Genomic DNA, 14,779 nt, shown 5'->3' on the forward strand with positions numbered 1-14,779 from the left:
GAAGCAGAGAGAGCGACAGGCAGAAACAACAGGTATCCCCCACAGTGCTGTCCCTGTTACTGTTGGTGTGGTTGTCATTGACAACACTGACAACATCTACTGATGTTTCCAGATACTGATCTCACTGCCCTGCTGTAGGCCAAGTGTCTGCTTGGGCTGGTGTCACACCTGTTTTGAGGAGCTGTTTCAGAAGCGTATTACTACACAGCACCTTAGTAATTATCTGTAGGCCTGCCAGTTGTCAGATGAGGAAACAGAGAGGTTAAGTGATTTGCTTCTTGAAGCTGTACAGTATCATGATGACAATTCTGGTGCCAGGTCACTGCTTTCTTTCTTCTCTCCCGCTCTCTCTCTCAACCCATCCAGCCCTTGGGAACCTCAGGCCCTCCTGGCTCTATTGAATGGCTGGCGATGGACCCTCTTTTCAGAGTCCAGGCAGACCTGCAAACTCTGCTGGTTAGAGTTAGACTTGGGTGGGGGACTGGAGGCAGCCAGGGCAGAAGGCTTCGCAGGGACTCTTCTTGACCAGGATGGAGATATAGGAGGTCTGGAGGCATACTGTTTCCTTCTTCTTTTCCCAGATCCAGTGCCGGAAAATCAGCTCACACAGAAGGAGAAGATGGAAGAAGGGTCCTTGAAGTGGGGAGTCTACCACTGCTACATCCAGGCAGGCGGAGGTATGGGCTGTGAGCTGCCCCAGGCCAGGCCTACTCATGAAGCTGAATTAGACTGGAAGGTGCAAGGTCATGGGAGGTGCAGGGACACAAAGGGTCATGCCATTCATGAGTTTAATTTGCACAATTCCAGCCATACTCAACTATATAACTCTACCACTGTAGTCAGTGCTAGAAATTATGTTTCCATGCGTATTTGTTAATATACCTGGCATTTAAAAAATCAAATGTGTCAAAGCATGTAGACATGTAAATTATTTTCACGAAGGGAAAAGTTTATACTGTTTTGCCTAGAAATAGGCATGGCATGTCCTGAAGGACCACATGAGGAAGCACGAGGGTTGGTCAGGAGGCTGAGGAGTGGTAACAGAAAGCCGGGCCCAGAGCCTTTATTGGGGTTTCTGTGGGAAGAAGAGGGTGAGGCAGGGTAGCCACACTGAGTAAGCTTGGGATTGGACAGCTTGAACAATTCTGGAGGGCTTGTTGCTATAGTGGTGGTCCTAGTTGTCTGATACCTGGTCTTAGGGTGATTTAGGGGAGGGCGGATATTGGCTTGGTGGGTGAGAGTTTGATAAAAGAGGTTATTAGGAGGGTGGGCTGTGGATTGGTTCATTTGTATATCAAAGGTGTACTTGCAAGGAGTTACTTGCTGTCTCTAGGAATTAGCTAGCCTTGGGACTAGCAGTCTGTTAGGATTAAGGCCCCAAATAACACAGTATTAGGAATATAGAAAATAAGAAATATAAGCAAATATCATTAATATTTTTAGTGAAATAAAGAATGCCACAGTACTCTTTATCTCAGTGTTTTTCATACTGCAGGTCCTAGCCCACTAGTGGGTTGTGAAATCAACTGAGTGGGTCGTAAGTAGCAATGAGAATAGAAATGTGACTAGAGTAGAGTAGAAGTGATGTTGGTGAAGCTTTCATTTTATTATGTATTAGACTGTACATCTGAAGGTGGATGGCAATAAAAAGTTTCAAAGCTTCTGCTTTATTTAATGGTGTATGTCACCAAATTCACACATATATAACTGTACAACATTGTAGACATGAAACCAAGTATACGCTACTGTGGTTTTGAGTAACTTAATTTTTGAGAGTAATTTTGACTCCATGCCAACTTTTTATTCTTTGTTGATTTTGGAATCTAACCCTGCACAAAGTATGTCTTCTGTCTACCTGTCTAGGGAGGAAGAGGTAGGCTGTGCATAGGAGATTACCATCCTCACCCCTTCCACTGTGAGCATCCTTAAAAGATGTAACACAGGGTCTGACCAGAGCAGGGGAGCAGCAAATACTTGTGAAATGCAATGAATGAACCAAAAAACCAATTGATCTGTATTTAGGAAGTACCTATTATGAACCAGGCTCTTGCTGAGTTCTGGAGGGGAGGGTGTATAAAGTTGCCTGAGAACCTACCCTGTAATCTAACTGGAGAATTAAAACATTCATCCACCGGTAGCAAGACAGATGGATCTCTGGGACCAAGCATGGTCTCAGATGTCATCAAAGAGAGCTGGCCCTTGCGTAGAGCTTAAGGAAGAATTCAAGAAAAAGAGTATGGGCATGGGGCACAGACTGAATAGGTGGGCAGAGTGCCAGGGCAAGAGGTAGATGGGAAAGGAAGGCATGTACCCTAGGTTTTCCCATCCTTGGCTTCACCACTCACCAGCTCTATGACTTTGGGCAAGTTACTTCCTCCCTTGGAGACTTGGCGATTAGCATTCTGAATTCAAAAATAATTCATATATTTAGTACTCTACCTGGCACTTGGTATATAATAGTGAAAGGTAGCTATTGTTATTTTGAATGTTGAACCCTCAGGACTTACACTGCTCACATAACCAGGCACTGGGCTGGATACTTGACACATTTTACCTCATAGCATCTTTAGAGCAGCGCCTTGAGGCTGGCAGGACTACCATCACCATCTTGTATGTAAGGAAGTGGAATGTCACTGACATTTGGTCCCTCACCCAGGCTCACAAAGCTTGTAAGTAGTTTGAGCCAGGATTTGAACCCAGGGCTTTCTAATCTTGGAACCTAGCTCTTTCTAGTCTTCTAGGGCCTGGTGTGGCCATGCACCTTCTTTTGGCACCTGTGTGTCATGTTCCTCTCTCTCCCCAGGTTACTTGGTCTGCGGCATGGTTTTCCTTCTCATGATGCTGATGGTCTTCTTCATGGTGTTCAACTTCTGGTGGCTGAGCTATTGGCTGGGGCAGGGCTCAGGGGTGAGTGCCATGTGGGGGTGGGGTGCATTTCTGTGGACCTGGGTGGAATGGGGGACCTCCTTATTCCTTGGGGCCCAATGGGCATGGGTTAGAGAAGCCCATGGAAAGCCCAGTACCTGCCCTTGCCACGCTGATGAAAGGGGCCTTAGAGGGAACCGTTGGGAGCCAAAACTCTGGAGCTCCCTCCCAGCTGGGCATCCTGTGTTCACAGAGCAAGAGGTCACCTGTACAGTCTCCTAGGAACAAAACCAAGAGGTTTCTGTCCCCAAACAGCTCTTTACACCAAGAATGCTTTACAGTCTGCTCTAATATGAGTTAGAGAAGGGAAAAGAAGTTTTATCCATCACTCCTGACAACAGGGAAAGAGCTGAGCTCCAGTATGACTTGCACAGAAGTGATCTGGGCTTTTGAAAGGGAGAATGAGAGAGGAGGGAAAGCAGGGGCTCTGCTGGGTCAGAGAATGAAAAAGTACAAAAGGCTGGTGAGTGTCAGTACAGTTAAGCCATCAGTGTCTGCAGCCAGCTTTCTCCTCCCGCAGAGAGTGGGGGACAGAGGCTCTGTCCTTTCTGAGGGTTATATTTTAAAGGAATCATTCTCAGGTCTTTAAGAAAGTTACTTCTGAGTTGCAAGAGATACACAGTCACAGCTGTGAGTGCTTCTTAGTAAGTGCTTCGAGGAAGAGAGATCAGGGGCCTGTTCAGGTGCAGGCTGGAACAAACAGTAAGTTTTCCTGGCAGAGGCACTTTAATGAAGGTGGGATGAGCTGGGGTCCTCCAAGGGACATGCCTTAGCCTCTAGGAGCCACACTAGAGTTTAGTCAAGTCTTTTAGTGCAGGAGTTTGGACAGGGTTGTTCGTGTTGAGGGTATTGGAGCTCTCAGCCATTATGTGCCAGGTTAATTCATTAATCTTCCCAACCTCATTCTGAGGTAGGTATCACTGTCCCCATTTTATATTTGCAGAAATTATTCTTAGAGAGGAGAAGGAGCCTGCCCTGAGACGTCAATGTGCCTTGAACTCTGTGCTCTGAATCTAGGCCGTGTTTTTCAAACACTCTATTTGGTTAACTTTCGAGTCATGTTTCAGACGGAGTTTGGTCAGGAAAGCAGGAGCCACTTGAAATATTTACAGCTTCCACAGACTTAATACACAAGTTAGAGGCTACACAGCCACTGGAAGGGCTGGAGGAGAGAGGGAAAGCAGGCTCCAGGAATTTTAGCAGCTGGTGGCACTAAATGGGCTGATCCTTGGAAGGATGCCTGCTAACCACTGGCCAAACTCCACACTTCATGCACCTGTCCACAATTGCCACCAAAGTATAATGGCTTCTCTTTCAGCCTTTAGATTTCCTGTGAGTGCCTCTCTTTGGTAGAATCTAACCTAAGACCATGCTGGCAAGGAGTCTGAGAAACAGTTCTCAAGCTCTTCCCTGAATCACGATGGAGAGTGTGGATAGAGGCAGAGGTGATGTTAGATGAACATCTAGTGCAGATTTCTAACAGCATAGAGTGAAGCAATTTATCAAGCCATTTTCTACCCTGCCAGAAGAGAAGAGGCTTATATCAGACAGCAGGCTGCCCTAGGACAAAGATGCATTGAGGAAGGGATGCATGGAAGTCCTAAGGCAGTGGAGTTGAGTTTGGAACAATCAGGGTAGAACAGGCAATGGAGTGGAGGCAAGAGCTGGATCAAGGAGACAGGCCACTGAGACTGATGCTGTAGTGGTTCAGGGGATCAGCACAGGCAGAGGGGAGGGAGAAGAGAAAAGTGAGAGCACTGAGCAGGAAGGTTTTAACATATAGTTTCAACATCTACTAGCTGCTGAGTCTTCTGTAGCCCCAGGAAGACAGATTTTTCTCCCTGTTGAATTTCACTCTGAACTCAGATGGTCGAACCTCTAAAAAAGAAAACTCACAGTTTTCCTCTCTCCACACATAATGTCTCTGATACCCAAAGTGCAGGGGTTTTTTTTCCCTCTCTATATCAACCAGTTCTCCAACTCCCTGGACACTCGTTGGGTGTACTACAATTCAATTCCATTTTGATACTACCTATCCAGAGTTAGCAACACCTCACAGGTTAAGGGTTCAGTCTCGTAAGACTGCTTATGTGCCAATTACAAGTCTAGACGTTTTGTTCAGTTCAGTCGCTCAGTCATGTCTGACTGTTTGCAACCTCAAGGACTGCAGTACACCAGGCTTCCTTGTCCTTCACCAACTCCCAGAGCTTGCTCAAACTCATGTCCATCGAGTCAGTGATGCCATCCAATCATCTCATCCTCTGTCATCCCCTTCTCCTCCTGCCTTCAATCTTCCCCAACATCAGGGTCTTTTCCAAAGTATTGGAGTTTCAGCTTCAGCATCAGTCCTTCCAATGAATATTCAGGACTGATTTCCTTTAGGATTGACTGGTTTGATCTCCCTGCTGACCAAGGGGCTCTCAAGAGTCTTCTCCAACACCACAGTTCAAATGCATCAATTCTTTAGCACACAGCTTTCTTTGTAGTCCAACTCTCACATCCATCATGACTACTGGAAAAACCATAGCTTTGATTAGACAGACCTTTGTTGGCAAAGTAATGTCTCTGCTTTTTAATATGCTGTTTAAGTTGGTCATAGCTTTTCTTCCAAGAAGCAAGCATCTTAATTAATTTCATGGCTGCAGTCACCATCTGCAGTGATTTTGGAGCCCAAGAAAGTAAAGTTTCTCACTGTTTCCATTGTTTCCCCATCTATTTGTCATGAAGTGATGGGACCAGATGCCATGATCTTTGTTTTTTGAATGTTGAGTTTTAAGCTAGCTTTTTCACTCTCCTCTTTCACTTTCATCAAGAGGTTCTTTAGTTCTTCTTCCCTTTCTGCCATAAAGGTGATGTCATCTGCATATCTGAGGTTATTGATATATCTCCCAGCAATCTTGATTCCAGATTGTGCTTCATCTAGCCTGGCATTTTGCATGATGTACTCTGCATATACATTAAATAAGCAGGGTGACAATATACAGCCTTAATGTACTCCTTTCCCAATTTGGAACCAGTCTGTTGTTCCATGTCCAGTTCTAACTGTTGCCTCTTAACCTACATACAGATTTCTCAGGAGGCAGGTAAGGTGGTCTGGTATTCTCATCTCTTTAAGAATTTTCCAGTTTCTTGTAATGCACACAGTCAAAGGCTTTAGCGTAGTCAATAAAGCAGATGTTTTTCTGGAATTCTCTTGCTTTTTCTGTGATCCAACAGATGTTGGCAGTTTGATCTCTGATTCCTCTGCCTTTTCTATATCGAGCTTGAACATCTGGAAGTTCACGGTTCGTGTACTGTTGAAGCCTGGCTTGGAGAATTTTGAGAATTACTTTGCTAGTGCATGTGATGAGTACAGTTGTGCAGTAGTTTGAACATCCTTTGGCATTGCATTTCTTTGGGATTGGAATGAAAACTGACCATTTCCAGTCCTGTGGCCACTGCTGAGTTTTCCAAATTTGCTGGCATATTGAGTGCAGCACTTTCACAGCATCATCTCTTAGGATTTGAAATAGCTCAACTGGAATTCCATCGCCTCCACTAGCTTTGTTCATAGTGATGCTTCCTAAGGCCCACTTGACTTCATATTCCAGGATGTCTGGCTCTAGGTGAGTGATCACACCATTGTGGTTATCTGAGTCATTAAGATCTTTTTTGTACATTCTTCTATGTATTCTTACCACCTCTTCTTAATATCTTCTGCTTCTGTTAGGTCCATACCATTTATTGTGACCATTTTATCTGTCCTTTATTGTGCCCATCTTTACATGAAATGTTCAGTGGGTATCTCTAATTTTCTTGAAGAGATCTCTAGTTTTTCCCATTCTATTGTTTTCCTCTATTTCTTTGCACTGATCGCTGAAGAAGGCTTTCTTATCTCTCCTTGCTCTTCTTAGGAACTCTGCATTCTGATGGGTATATCTTTTCTTTTCTCCTTTGCCTTTAGCTTCTCTTCTTTTCTCAGCTATTTGTAAGTCTTCCTCAGACAACTATTTTGCCTTTTTATATTTCTTTTTCTTGGGGATGATCTTAATGACTGCCTCCTGTACAATGTCATGAACCTCTGTCCGTAGTTCTTCAGGCACTCTATCAGATCTAATCCCTTGAATTTATTTGTCACTTCCACTGTATAATCACAAAAGATTTGATTTAGGTCATACCTGAATGGTCTAGTGGTTTTCCCTACTTTCTTCAATTTAAGTCTGAATTTGGCAATAAAGAGTTCGTGATCTGAGCCACAGTCAGCTCCCGGTCTTGTTTTTGCTGACTGTGTAGAGCTTCTCCATCTTTGGCTGCAAAGAATATAATCAATCTGATTTTGGTGCTGACCATCTGGTGATGTCCATGTGTAGAGTCTTCTCTTGTGTTGTTGGTAGAGGGTGTTTGCTATGATGAGTGTGTTCTCTTGGCGAAACTCTATTAGCCTTTGCCCTGCTTCATTTTGTACTCCAAGGCCAAATTTGCCTGTTAGTCCAGGAAGTCTTGACTTCCTACTTTTGCATTCCAGTCCCCTATGATGAAAAGGACATCTTTTTTGGGTGTTAGTTCTAGAAGGTCTTATAGGTCTTCATATAACTGTTGCAACTTCAGCTTCTTCTGCATTAGTGGTTGGGGCATAAACTTGGATTACTGTCCTAATTGAATGGTTTGCCTTGGAAATGAAGAGATCATTCTGTTGTTTTTGTAGTTCTGATGAATCAGCTATAAATTGGGGATCCCCATGACTCCCTCTTTGGGTTTGATAATTTTCTATAATGGCTCACAGAACTTAGGGAAATACTTTTATCAGTTTTTAAATAAGGGATATAGTAAATGATGCAGATGCAGAGCCAGAGGAAAACATATATATAGGGTGAGGTACAGAAGGGTCCAAAGTGCAGGAGCTTCTGTTTCCATGGAGTTGGGGTACACCACCCTTCTAGCACATGGATGTGTTCACCAACCTGGAAGCTCTCTGAAGGCCATGCTTTAGGGATTTTTATGGTGGCTTCAACATGCGGCTCAGTTTTAAAGAATCGGCCTGCAAAATAGGAGATCCCGGTTTGATTCCTGGTTTGCGAAGATCCACTGGAGAAGGGATAGGCCACCTACTCCAGTATTCTTGGGCTTCTCTTGTGGCCCAGCTGGTAAAGAATCTGCTTGCAATGTGGGAGACTCTGGTTTGATCCCTGGGTTGGGAAGATCCCTTGGAGAAGGGAAAGGCTACCCACTCCACTATTCTGGCCTGGAGAATTCCATGGACTGTATTGTCCATGGGGTTGCAAAGAGTCAGACACGACTGAGCGACTTTCACTTCAACATGTAGACATGATGGATCATAAACTAAAATTCCAGCTTCTTTCCATTTCCAGAAGATGGGACTAGGGCTGAAAGTTCCAAGCTTGGACTCATGACTTGGTCTTTCTGGTGACCAGCCCCAATCCTGAAGCTATTTAGGAGTTCCCAGCCCCTAGTCATCTCATTAGCTACAAAAGACTCTCTCATTGTTCCAGAGGCCCCAAAGATCTTAGAAGCACTCGTGTCAGAAACCAGAGTCAAAGGCCAAATATTACCACAAATTACGCCCCAAGCACCCCCATCACCTAGGAAACTGCAAGGATTTTAGGACTTGTGTGTCAAGAATTGGGGACAAAGATGAAGCATATTTCTTATCATACCATACTCCCTGTCCTTTCTTGAAGACTAATAGCAGTCAAGAGAGCAACTGGACCGTGGCAGACCCAGGTAACATACTGGACAATCCTCAGCTGCCTTTTTACCAACTGACGTTTGGCCTCAGCAGCCTGTTTACAATCTTCCTGGGCATCTGCCTCTCAGTGGTTTTCACCAAGGTGATTGGGAAGGCACCCACAGCATTGCACGACAAGCTCTTCAACAAGGTATGGGCCTGGGCACTGGGCATGGCCACAGGCTGAGCCTTGACCTTGCTCAACTCTTTTTTCTAATTATTAGACTTTATTTTTTGAGTAGTTTTTGGTTAAGAGAAAAATTGAGCAGAAAATATAGGCTTCACTTTTACCCTTCACCACAACCTCAGTTTCTCCTATTATTAATAGCTTGCATTACTGGGGGACATCTGTTACAGTTGATGAGTCAACATTGATACATTATTATTATCGATCAAAGTCCATAGTTTGCATTAAGGTTCACTCCTTGTGTTGTACCTTCTATGGGTTTTGACAAACGTATACTGGCATGCATCTACCATCAAGTATCATACAGAATAGTCACACTGCCCTAAAAATCCCCTTTGTTCAGCCTATATATATCCCTCCCCTAGACCTCTGAAAACTACTGATCTTTTTTGCCGTTTCCATGGTTTGGAGGATATAATGTCATATAGTTGTAAGTTTCGGAGAAAGCAATGGCACCCCACTCCAGTACTCTTGCCTGGAAAATCCCATGGACGGAGGAGCCTAGTAGGCTGCAGTCTATGGGGTCGCTAGGGGTCGGACACGACTGAGCGGCTTCACTTTCACTTTTCACTTTCATGCATTGGAGAAGGAAATGGCAGCCCACTCCAGTATTCTTGCCTGGAGAATCCCAGGGACGGGGGAGCCCGGTGGGCTGCCGTCTATGGGGTCGCACAGAGTTGGACACGACTGAAGCGACTTAGCAGCAGCAGCAGCAGCAGTTGTAAGTTTACATTGGGTCACTAACTGGGTGGGAGCAGGCCAGAGAATGAGATAGGTTCATTGAAACTCTCCCACGACTAGAAGCATGATACTAAATGTTTAATGCCCCTTCCTAGAGGGTCAACCCTCAGCTATCAATGCTGGCCTCTGTTGGCTGAGCACAGTCACATAAAGAGTTGCTTCTGATTTCCTTAAGTTCCTTTTGAAGTAGGTATTTTATCCTTATCTTACATATGAGAAAACTGAAACCCCATATGTGTTATGGTTAGAATGTATGTTATGGCTAGAATGCCAAGTTATCTATAGTATCACACTACCTCTTGGAAATGTCCTTTCTGTCTTTCACTTATCGAATATTGCTGGGTGCCAGGCTCTGGGGTAGGCACTGGGTTCACAGTGGTAAGTGAACAATGCAGATGTGGTTTGGGTCATCTTAGCCTATAGCCTAAGGAGGGAGATGGACAGGAAAATAATCTGTTGTAATATGATGTGCAGAGTTAACCGTGGGGTGGGGGCACACAGGACCATAAGAACAAGACACACCTGACCCAAGCATGGGGCTGGTGGAAGGAAGGTGGGAGTCCAAGAAGGCTTCTTGGAGGAAGTGACCTTTATGCTAAGATCTGAGGATGAATGAGATCTCACCAGTTCAAGATTAAGAGGTGAGCAGAAGCTGAACATTTGCAGGGAGCTTCATGGAGCTCAGGAAGACTGGAGCTGAGAACCATAGAGAGGGGCTTCTCAGAGGGATTCTCGGGAGGCAATGAGGGCACCCACCATTCCTTGTAGATTCAATGAAATTTTTTAAAATATTTTTTTGATGTGGGCCATAGTTTTAAATATCTTTATTGAATTTGTTACAGTATGTTTTGTTTTTTTGGCCGCGAGGCATATGGGATCTTAGTTCCCTGACCAGGGATCAAACCAGCGCCCCCTGCAATGGAAGGCAAAATCTCAACCACTAGATCATCAGGGAAGTCCCACAAATTGTGTTTTAATTTAGGAGGGTGAGGCCAAGGCATTTCCCAATATCTCAGATAAAGCAACTGGTTTGATGAGCCAGAAGGCAGGAGAGGGAAACTTTACCCCAAGGCCTGGCAGTCCTTACCACCTAATCTGTGGTGGTGGCACCAGCTAGCTGGTCTCTAAGTTTCTGACTCCACATTCCCAGATTCTAGAAATACCTAGTGCCCAGGCCTTCTCAAAGTTATATTCTATATTTTAACTTTGAGAAATGTTTGAGTTTTTTTCATTAGAAAATACATTTTATATTTTAAACATTTTCCTTTTGCTCACCCTTTTATGGCTTTATTGATCTTATATTTGCCATGTAGTTTTGAGTAATCACAAGTAAAGGAAAAAATCTCTGAAAAAATTGGCTCAGCTATAAAATCAACAAATATAAAAACAAAACTAGAACCAGATTATTTTGCTACTTAAGGAGGCAACCAGAGATCCTGACCCTGTGTCCCCACCATATACTTTGAATCCCTAGTGAGCATGGGCTCTCACAAAGACCCCTTTCATGCCACAGCTGAGCTGAGTCCTGCCCCTCTAGCCCCTCACCCCCCAAAAGTGCTCAGTGTCCTAAGAGGGTGATTGCTTTAGTCTTTTATTTGTCAGTGATTGTGACTATTCTTTTTGCTCCAGCTCGTGTATTTAACAAAAGATTCTGGAGATAAAATTAAAGACAATTTAGAAGCAGAAGAAGAAAGCAAGGATCTCACAGTCTGCCCCTCTGATGTTTGCTTCTCCCCACCTCCTACCTTGGGCTTCCCTGGTGGCTCAGATGGTAAAGAATCTGCCTGCAATGAGAGAGACCTGGGTTCAGTCCCTGGGTCGGGAAGATCCCCTGGAGAAGGAACTGGCAACCCACTCCAGTATTCTTGCCTGGAGAATTCCATGGACAGAGGAACCTGGCAGACCATGGGGTTGCAAAGAGTCAGACACAACCGAGCGATTGCTTGATGATGATGACCTCCTACCTTAGACAGCAAGCAAACTATATTTATCAGCAAGATCCAGACATTTGCCATGAGGGCTACTGTAAGAGCCACTTCATGACTCAAATAATTATATTAATGTATTGGTTGCTCAGTTGTGTCTGACTCTCTGCAACTGCATGGACTCTAGCCCACCAGGCTTTTCTATTCATGGGATTTTCCAGGCAAAAATACTGGAGTGGGTTGCCATTCCCTTCTCCAGGGGATCTTCCTGACCCAGGGATCGAACCTGCATATACCCTTTATAATTTTATTTATTTACTTATTTCTGTGCAGGTTTTCTTCAGTTCCAGTGACCGGGGGCAACTCTTTGTTGTGGTGTACAAGCTTCTCATTGCAGTGAATTTGCTTGTTGCAGAGCACTGGCTCTAGAGTGGGGGCTTAGTAGTAGTGGTGTATGGGCTTAGTTGCTCTGAGGTGTGTGGCATCTTTCCAGACCCAGTATTGAACCCGTGTCCCCTACATTGACAGGCAGATTGTTAACCACTGGACCACCAGGGAGGTCCCAATATACCCTTTTAAATGGTATATTTTAGTATATTTGCAGAGTTGTACAATCCTCATCACAATTCTGAAGCATCATTATCATCCGCATTTTACAGATGAGGACCCTGAGACTCAGAGAGTTTATATGTAACTTGCCTGCAGTCCCAGAGCAGTAGGTGGAAGACTGGGGCAGCCCTAAAGTCCAGGCAAATTGACTCTGGAGCCTCTGCCTTTAAGCAGTGCTCCACGTTGCCTTCCCTCGATATCCTTTAGTCTGCATTCTGTACATCTTGCAGAGCTTGAGGATACCTGGCATCTTCATCAAGCCCCCACCAAGGCGTGCAGACAGCCTTGTGATCTGGGTTGCTTTTGTTCTCATAGGTGTCCCGCTGCCCCATGCAGTTCTTTGACACAACACCAACCGGCCGCCTCCTGAACTGCTTTGCAGGGGACATGGATGAATTGGATCAGTTCTTGCCCATCATGGCTGAACAGTCTCTGCTCCTGTCTTTGGTGGTGATCATCATCCTCTTGACAATCAGTTTCCTAACTCCCTATATCCTGCTGGTGGGAGTCATCGTCTTCTCTGTTTGCCTCGTTTATTTTAGGTGAGTGGGTTCTTTTTGCTTGTGAATGAGGTTTGTGACTTGAGATATGAGTCTAGGACCGACATAGAGCTGGAGGGTGTCATAGGTGGATGGCCCAGGTCACTCACTTCCGTTCTCAATGCAGGATGTTCAAGAGGGCCATCAATGTGTTCAAGAGACTGAAGAATTACAGCTGCTCGCCTTTGTTTTCCCACATCCTCACCACGCTGCAGGGCCTGAGCTCCATCCATGTCTATGGAAAAACTGAACACTTCATCAATGAGTGAGTCCTTCTGCTCTCTGAGGGAGATGGGGAATGTGGCAATGGTGGGGAACAGGAAGGTAGCAAACAGAGCACCTGGAAATAGCATCATCTTCAGAAGAATCAGAGAGAACATTGTTTTATTCCATTTATTTCACTGCACCTCCAGAACCCCATCTGGAAGATGGTACTTATAAGAATAAAAAATGTAAGTGATATGAAAAATGTCTGTCAGTCTTAAAGACCTGTGCTGTTATATACATATATTAATACAATGAATGGTAAGAACCGTGAACTTCCAGATATTCAAGCTGGTTTTAGAAAAGGCAGAGGAACCAGAGATCAAATTGCCAACATCCGATGGATCATCGAAAAAGCAAGAGAATACCAGAAAAACATCTATTTCTGCTTTATTGACTATGCCAAAGCCGTTGACTGTGTGGGTCACAATAAACTGTGGAAAATTCTTCAAGAGATGGGAATACCATACCACCTGACCTGCCTCCTGAGAAATCTGTACACAGGTCAGGAAGCAACAGTTAGAACTGGACATGGAACAACAGACTGGTTCCAAATAGGAAAAGGAGTACGTCAAGGCTGTATATTGTCACCCTGCTTATTTAACTTATGTGCAGAGTACATCATGAGAAACGCTGGGCTGGAGGAAGCACAAGCTGGAATCAAGATTGCCGGGAGAAATATCAATAACCTCAGATATGCAGGTGATACCACCCTTATGGCAGAAAGTGAAGAAGAACTAAAGAGCCTCTTGATGAAAGTGAAAGAGGAGAGTGAAAAAGTTGGCTTAAAGCTCAACATTCAGAAAACTAAGATCATGGCATTTGGTCCCATCACTTCATGGCAAACAGATGGGGAAACAGTGGAAACAGTGGCTGACATTATTTTTCAGGGCTCCAAAATCACTGCAGATGGTGATTGCAGCAATGAAATTAAAAGACGCTTACTCCTTGGAAGGAAAGTTATGACTTAGACAGCATATTAAAAAGCAGAGACTTTACTTTGCCAACAAAGTTCCGTCTAGTCAAGGCTATGGTTTTTCCAGTGGTCATGTATGGATGTGAGAGTTGGACTATAAAGACAGCTGAGTGCCAAAGAATTGATGTTTTTGAACTGTGGTGTTGGAGAAGACTCTTGAGAGTTCCTTGGACTGCAAGGAGATCCAACCAGTCCATCCTAAAGGAGATCAGCCCTGGGTATTCATTGAAAGGGCTGATGTTGAAACTGAAACTCCAATACTTTGGCCACCTGATGCGAAGAGCTGACTCACTGGAAAAGACCCTGATGCTGGGAAAGATTGAGAGCAGGAGGAGAAGGGGACGACAGAGGATGAGATGGTTAGATGGCATCACTGACTCGATGGACATGGGTTTGGGTGGACTCAGGGAGTTGGTGATGGACAGGGAGGCGTGGTGTGCTGCGGTTCACGGGGTGGCAAAGAGTCGGACACGACTGAGCGACTGAACTGAACTGAACTGAAGATGTATTGCCATATTAATACTTATTGCATTTGTTTTTTTCTTTCACTTGCAAACAGATATCTAAACATAATAAAATAATAAGGAACAATAGCTTTCTAAATAAAAGAATTTTCTTCACTATTGACACCCATAGATTTGCCTTCTAAATGTTTGTTGAAACAAACAATCAAATCCTATGATTGTTGCTGAGGTTTAATCATGTAACATAAGCTTACCTACTTGTAAGCATCAGTCAAACATGGTCTGCACTGAACTACAAGAAGTTTGCAGTCTACTGGAAGACAGGGGACACAGATGTATATTTTTTGTGATAAGACAAGTGTTGAATACAATGCAATAGGAGAAACGCAGATAGAATAACTTGGCGTTTCAGAGGAGAAAGTGA

The 14,779-nt window shown here is 44.3% G+C and overlaps 1 protein-coding gene across 2 annotated transcripts in view; it reads left to right on the top strand.

Annotated features, from left to right (window-relative positions):
* The window catches only part of ABCC11 (ATP binding cassette subfamily C member 11), a 69,592-nt gene that overhangs the window by 38,033 nt on the left and 16,780 nt on the right, over positions 1–14,779 (top strand). For both annotated transcript variants that reach the window (XM_081507925.1, XM_081507926.1), the window contains exons 17-21: positions 588–677; positions 2,804–2,907; positions 8,604–8,801; positions 12,428–12,654; positions 12,779–12,916. In XM_081507925.1, coding sequence (XP_081364051.1) covers positions 588–677; positions 2,804–2,907; positions 8,604–8,801; positions 12,428–12,654; positions 12,779–12,916 — 757 coding nt within the window. The remainder of the gene's footprint in view (positions 1–587; positions 678–2,803; positions 2,908–8,603; positions 8,802–12,427; positions 12,655–12,778; positions 12,917–14,779) is intronic.

This window comes from Giraffa tippelskirchi, chromosome 7 (genome assembly GCF_054371585.1).
Source record: "Giraffa tippelskirchi isolate mGirTip1 chromosome 7, T2T-mGirTip1v1.2.pri, whole genome shotgun sequence".
NCBI lineage: Eukaryota > Metazoa > Chordata > Mammalia > Artiodactyla > Giraffidae > Giraffa > Giraffa tippelskirchi.